Below are 6,853 nucleotides of genomic sequence, written 5' to 3' on the forward strand. Positions count from 1 at the left end.
CCTTCCTTCCTTCCTTCCTTCCTTCCTTCCCTTCCTTCCCTTCCTTCCTTCCTTCCTTCCTTTCTTTCCTTCCTTCCTTCCTTCCTTCCTTCCTTCCTTCCTTCCTTCATTCCCTCCCTCCCTCCATCCCTCCCTCCCTCCATCCCTCCCTCCTGTTTTGCCCACAACGACAAGCCTGTGAGGTGGGTTGGACTGAGAGAGAGGTGGGGGGGACTGCCCTAAACTTTCCCAACGAGCTTTCCTACCTAAGGTGGGACTAGAACTCACTGTCTTTGGGTGATTGGTAAAAAAGAAAAAGGAAGGAAGGAGAAAGAAAGAAGGAAGAGAAAGGGAGAGAAGGAAGGAAGGAAGAAAGGAAAGAAACAAAGAAAGAAAAGAAAGAGAAAGAAAGAAAAGAAAGAGGAAGGAAGGAAAGAAAGAGAAAGAAAGAAAGAAAAAAGAAAAGAAAGAGAAAGAAAGAAAGAAAAGAAAGAGGAAGGAAGGAAAGAAAGAGAAAGAAAGAAAAAGAAAGAAAGAAAGAAAGAAAGAAGCACTTTATGTTCTGGCTACAGCCATGTTTTTGTTTGTCCGTCCAGAGGCCGGGCTGATCTCATTTTTCCTAGCCAAAATTAAGTCCCTTCGTGTCAAGAGAGCTGATCCATTTTTCTCCCGTCTTTCCTCTTCCCCACAGTTTATCCTGGCAGGCTTTTTTTTTTTCCCCTTCCCTTCCAGCCCTGCCTGTCTCCTCTCAGATAACAGGACAGGTATGGCACAAACGTGCCCGAGAGAGGGAAGAAGGGGGCTTGCAGCTGTCCCCCAATCTCACCCACCCACCGCTTCGTTGCAGAAACACAATCACAAAAATAGACTCTCCTAGGCCCCGGCCTAGAGGCGAAGAGGGCGGAGTAGGGCACCCGTCCAAGCAGGAACAGTGCCTGCCTCTTCTATTCCTGGGGCTCACTCTCCAGATGTTGAAAACCAGGTTCTCAAATGAAAGGCACGCAGGCTCCAATTTCTTCATTCCTCTGCCGCCCCGGATTGGGGCTGTTTTCCTTGGGCATATTAGCAAGAGAAGGCTTAGGGACATCGTCAAGACAAAAAGAAGAAGAGTTTGAGCGGAAAGAAGTCAGGTGTGTCGTAATAATAATAATAATAATAATAATAATAATAATAATAATAATAATAAAAAAAAAAAAAGTTGGAAGGGACCTTGGAGGTCACCTAGTCCAACCCCCTGCTCAGGCAGGAGACCCTATACCATTTCGGACAAATGGCTGTCCAGTCTCTTCTTAAAAACTTCCAGTGTTGGAGCATTCACCGCTTCTGGAGGCAGGTTGTTCCACTGGTTAATTGTTCTCACTGTCAGGAAGTTTCTCCTTAGTTCTAGGTTGATTAGTTTTCACCCGTTGCTTCTTGTCCTGCCTTCAGGCGCTTTGGAGAATAGCTTGACTCCCTCTTCTTGGGGGCAGCCCCTGAGATACTGGAACGCTGCTATCCTGTCCCCCATCGTCCTTCTCTTCATTAAACTAGACATGTCCAATTCCAGCAGCCGTTCCTTATATGTTTTAGCCTCCAGTCCCCTCTTTGTTGCTCTTCTCTGTACTCTTTCTAGAGTCTCAGCATCTTTTTTACATCGTGGTGACCAAAACTGGTCTTGACCCAGCTCAAGTCGTGGCAGGGGGCCAGCGAAATGCAACTCCGCTCACCTAAGGCAGGGGGTCTTCAAACTGGGCCACTTTTAAGACTTGTGGACTCCCAGCCAGGAAATTATGGGAGTTGAAGCCCACAAGTCTTAAAGTGGCCAAGGAGAAGGAGAGGGGAGGAAGAGGAGGCCTGTGGGGTCCTTGACGCTCTCTGAGCTGGGTGGTTTTCTTGCAGATGTTTCACGACCCAACTAAGTAACATCATCAATGCTAGAAGGAAGCGGGGGGGGGGAGGAAAAGGAGGAGGAGGAGGACTGTGGGATCCTTGGTGCTCTCTGAGCTGGGTGGTTTTCTTGCAGATGTCTCATGACCCAGCTAGGTAACATCATCAGTGCTAGAAGGGAGCAGGAGGAGGACTGTGGGGTCCTTGGTGCTCTCTGAGCTGGGTGGTTTTCTTGCAGACATCTCATGACCCAGCTAGGTAACACCATCAGTGATAGAAGGGAGTGGGGTTTGTGGAAAGGATTGGGAGAGGAGGACTGTGGGATCCTTGGTGCTCTCTGAGCTGGATTGCTTTCTTGCAGACGTTTCACGACCCAACTAGGTAACGTCGTCAGTTCTAGAAAGCCACCAAACTCGGCAGGTAGGTAACCCCATCAGTGCTAGAAGGAGCAGGGCTTTGCCGAGTGGAAGAGGAAGAGGAGGACTGTGGGGTCCCTGGCACTCTCTGAGCTTGCTGCTTTTCCTGCAGACCTTTCATGACCAAGCTAAGCAACATCATCAGCGACCCTTTCCTCTCCCCATCCCACCTGGAGACAGAAAAAGTGGGAAAGGAGGCAAAGAGGGAGGCTGGCGACCAGGTGCTTGAAAGCTGCTTGACCGACCGCTTTTAAAGCGGGAGCAGGCGCGAAAAAACCGGGCAGAGAGCAAGAAGTGAGCCAAAGGGCGAGGGAGCAGATTGCAAACAGGACCCACTGAAACGTAGTTGGGCTCTCCTCTTCGCTGGGCCAGGAGCCAGACGGCTCCATTGGACGATTGCCAGGAGCCGCGGGCACAGGCAAAAGAACGACGACAAATAAATTTTTTTTAAAAACCACTCTTATTTTATAGGTAGAAGATCCCAAGTCCCTGCCTTGAGATTTAAACAAAAGATAAATACATATTTGAGGAACAGGAGGGAGGGAAGACTCTCTTTTTTTTTTTCTATCTTGGCCTTTAAAATGCTGCTCCCTGCAGAGCATTCAGTCCAATGGCTGTCCTCTTCTTTGGGGCAGCCCCTGAGATACTGGAAGGCTGCTATCCTGTCCCCCCTGGTCCTTCTCTTCATTAAACGAGACGTACCCAATTCCAGCAACCGTTCCTTATATGTTTTAGCCTCCAGTCCCCTAATCACCTTTGTTGCTCTTCTCTGTACTCTTTCCAGAGTCTCAGCATCTTTCTTACATCCTGGTGACCAAAACACCTTGGCCTTTGATCACGTTGACTNGCAGCCCCGGCCGGGAGAAGTCTTGCGAGCTCTTGATCCCCGGGAATCCCGCCGGCGGCAGCGGCGGCATCGACAACGGCCTTTCGCTCCTCTCCGGCCGCTTGTCCAGCGGCTGCCCCCCGCCCCACCTCAAGAGGAGCATGGTGGAGGCCATGCAGAGCCAGGCCCGCCGGATGTGCAATTACGACAAGCTCTTGGCCACCAAGAAGAATTTGGACCACGTGAACAAAATCCTCAAAGCCAAGAAGCTTCAGAGACAATCGCGGACCGGCAATAACTTTGTCAAACGCCGGCCGGGCCGGCCCAGGAAGTACCCCTCCACGCCGGCCCTCTCTCCCCACGGGCTCCAGGTGAGCCGCTTCCTCGGCCCCGAGCTCGGCGGCGGCGGCAGCGAGCCCGGCTGCCTCCTCCTCCTCCACCGCGGCCCCGACACGGTGACCGACGCCATCGAGTCGGTGGTCCAGGGCGTGACGGAGAAAGCCTGCAAGAGGAAGAGGTGGCTGGAAGAGGAGCAGGCCAGGAAGAAGCAGAAGCCGCTCCCTGGCGAGGAGCAGCAGAACAGCCATCCGAGGTGGGACGGCCGGGCTCGGAGGCGGCCGGGGGGGGCGTGGCTTTGGGGGAGGCGGGCAGGAAACAAGGCTGTAGTCCTCATGACCCCGAGCCCCAGCATCGTAGCAGGACGGATGCCTCCCTTTTCAAGGGAAACGCAGGCCGTCCTCGGCTTACGACCACAAGCGAAACGTTCGTTAAGTGAGTTTCGCCCCGTCGTATGACCGTTTCTTGACACCGTTGCAAAGCAAAGCGCTGCAGTTGTTAACTTAGTCACACAACGGTTGCTAAGTGACTCTGGCTTGCCCCATTGCCTTGGCTTGTCGGAAGGTGGCAAGAGGGGATTGTGCACGCCCGCACATGCACACACACACACACACACACACACGCAGACAGGAGACGCTGCCACCGCCATAAGTACGAGTCAGTTGCCAAGCGTCCCAATTTAAAGCACGAGACCCCGGGGATAAGTGTGAAAAACGGCCCTAAGTCCCTTTTTTTCAGTGCTGTCGTAACTTTGCGCGGTCACTGAATGAACAGTCGTAAGTTGAGGACTGTCTGTACAACAGCTCAGACTCCTCCTGATTGGGCTTTCTTTGCCCTGCGTCAGCAACACACACACACACACACACACACACGTACGTCCCAGTGGGTGGGCCCCGGATTCTCCTCTCCAGCCCATTGACTCACCCCCAATTTCTCCTTCCAGCTTTTCAGAAGCCGCTCCAGACCCTCTTCCTCCCCCTCCTCCCCCTCCTCTTCCTCCCCCTCCCCTTCCTCCCCCTCCTCCTCCCGCGGAGGCTGCTGGGAAGCCCCCGGAGAAAGGCGAGCAGCCGTCGTCCTCGGCCCCCCTGGTCCAGCGGGAGAAGAAAGCGGCCCGCCCTCCGAAGAAGAAGTACCAGAAGGCCGGCCTCTATTCGGACGTGTACAAGACCAGCGAGTAAGTTGGGCCAGCGGAGGGGGTCTCCTCCCGGGTCACGCGAACCCCGCTTTTCCCTCGCGGGGTTCTTCCAGGCTCATAGGCCTGCCAGTACGGGGGTCCTCATTTAGCGACCGTTTGCACCAGCCAGTTTGGAGTTGACTTGGTAGTGTCTTTTTCTTTCTTTCTTTCTTTCTTTCTTTCTTTCTTTCTTTCTTTCTTTCTTTCTTTCTTTCTTTCTTTCTTTCTTTCTCTCTCTCTCTCTCTCTCTCTCTCTGTCTCTCTCTAGTTTTTTCTTTTCCTTCCTTATTGCTCTTCCTTCCTTCCTTCCTTTCTTTTTTCTTTCTTTCTTTCTTTCTTTCTCCTTTCTTTCTTTCTTTCTTTCTTTCCTCTATCTCTCTCTTTCTCTCCCTCTCCCTCACAATCTTCTTTCTTTTTCTTTCTCTTTCCTTCCTCCCTTCTCTTTCTTTTTCTTCCTCTCTCTCCTTTTTTTCTTTCTCTTTTCCTTCCTTCCTCCTTTTCCTTTCCATTCCTTCCTTTCCCTTTCCTCCTCTCTCCCTCCCTTCCCTTTACTTTTCCCCTCCCCTCCTTCCCTCCCTCTTTCCCTCTCATTCCTTCCTTCCCTCCCTCCCTCCCTTCCTCCCTTCCTTCCTTCCTTCCTTCCTTCCTTCCTCCCTGTCTCTCTTCCCCCTCTCTCAACCCTCCTAGCCCAGGGGGAACATCAAGTGTAGACACGCTCGTCTCCCGCAGTGCAGTTGGACTCAGCTTGCCGTCTCCTCTGGAGCCCACACACAAAATTCCTGAGTTGCGTCCAAGTCAAAGAGTACTCTGCTCACAAGATGCATGACTCATCCACGTTTCCTACTTGGTTTTATCGGCCCCTCCGCCCCTCTCGGCTTTCAGGGAAAGATCCAAAAGCACTCCAGAAAACAATTTATTTTCAGGAATGTTTCAGCTTGGCACAGCCCATCAATAATACTTATTCGGTGGATGACCAGCAAGCTTGAAAAGAACAAANGCCCGCGCGGCCGCATTTTGGACTAGCTGGAGCCTCCGGGTGCTCCTCAAGGGGAGCCCCATGTAGAGAGCGTTGCAGTAGTCCAGGCGGGAGGTGACCAGGGCATGAGTGACTGTGCGCAAGGCGTCCCGGTCCAGAAAAGGCCGCAACTGGTGAATCAGGCGGACCTGATAGAACGGCTGTGTCGACTCCGCTGTAGGATATTGGCAAAAAAAATCTTAAATGCTTGTCAGAATTTTACATCGGCTGTAGCGGAAACGGGCCGTCCTTCTTGCGTTTCCGAGAGACATTTTGATGAGCAGACACCCCTTTTTAAGAAGAGGCGTTCCGCGTGGGAACCCTTGGGAAGTCTCGCAAACTCCTTGAGCGTCAAATCGATGCCGGTGTTTATCAGCTAGCTTCAGAGAGGGGGTCTGGCCAGGCTCCTACCTAACCTACAGTCCTTGACTTACGACCGTCCGTTCAGCAGTCCTTCCCGACAGCAGAGAGGAAAAAAACAGAGTCAACGGGGGAAGCCGAATTCATTTTAGCGATAGTGGCAATCTATATATTATACAATCCAGCACGACTCACTTAGCGACAGAAGACCCTTGGCGGTCTCTAATTCTCTCTCACACCTACCCTCTCTCTCTCTCTCTCTCTCTTCCTTAGCCCCAAAAGCCGCCTGATCCAGTTAAAGAAAGAAAAACTGGAATACACGCCCGGAGAGCACGAATACGGCTTGTTTCCCGCGCCTATTCACGTAGGTGAGTGAAGACCACCGTCTCCGTGGCTTTTGAGGGGAGGTCTCCTTCTCTGACTCAGCTCTGGAGGAACTACGAGAGAGTAGGACGCTTTCTTCGGAGCCGGGGGAGCGGGTCTGGTGAAGGGTTTAGCCAAGGACTGCTGTACCTCAAGACAAAGAGGCCCCCGAGGTCACCAAAGCTTCTTTTACTAGAATTGGAGTCAGTTTGATCTGGAGGTTAAGGCACCAGGCTAGAAAAACCAGGAGGTTGGGAGTTCTAGTTTTGCCGTCGGCTTGAAAACCAGAGGGGTGACTTTGGGCCAATCACCAGGAGACGGGGAGTTCTAGTCCCGCCTTAAGCATGGAAGCCAACTGGGTGACTCTGGGCCAATCACCAGGAGACGGGGGTTCTAGTCCCACCTTAAGCATAAAAGCTGGCTGGGTGACTTTCGGCCAATCACCAGGAGACGGGGAGTTCTAGTCCCGCCTTAAGGCATGAAAGCCAACTGGGTGACTCTGGGCCAATCACCAGGAG

At 52.4% G+C, this 6,853-nt stretch overlaps 1 protein-coding gene across 1 annotated transcript in view; it reads left to right on the top strand.

Annotated features, from left to right (window-relative positions):
* Positions 1 to 6,853, top strand: part of ASH1L (ASH1 like histone lysine methyltransferase) — a gene marked incomplete at its 5' end in the record, with an annotated part of 37,079 nt that overhangs the window by 7,242 nt on the left and 22,984 nt on the right. Inside the window, 4 exons of the mRNA XM_029286198.1 lie at positions 1,046 to 1,109; positions 3,113 to 3,679; positions 4,367 to 4,597; positions 6,246 to 6,340. Of these exons, the coding sequence (XP_029142031.1) occupies positions 1,046 to 1,109; positions 3,113 to 3,679; positions 4,367 to 4,597; positions 6,246 to 6,340 (957 nt within the window). The remainder of the gene's footprint in view (positions 1 to 1,045; positions 1,110 to 3,112; positions 3,680 to 4,366; positions 4,598 to 6,245; positions 6,341 to 6,853) is intronic.

The sequence above is a fragment of the Protobothrops mucrosquamatus genome, unplaced genomic scaffold (assembly GCF_001527695.2).
Source record: "Protobothrops mucrosquamatus isolate PMUCROS unplaced genomic scaffold, P.Mucros_1.0 scaffold3084, whole genome shotgun sequence".
NCBI lineage: Eukaryota > Metazoa > Chordata > Lepidosauria > Squamata > Viperidae > Protobothrops > Protobothrops mucrosquamatus.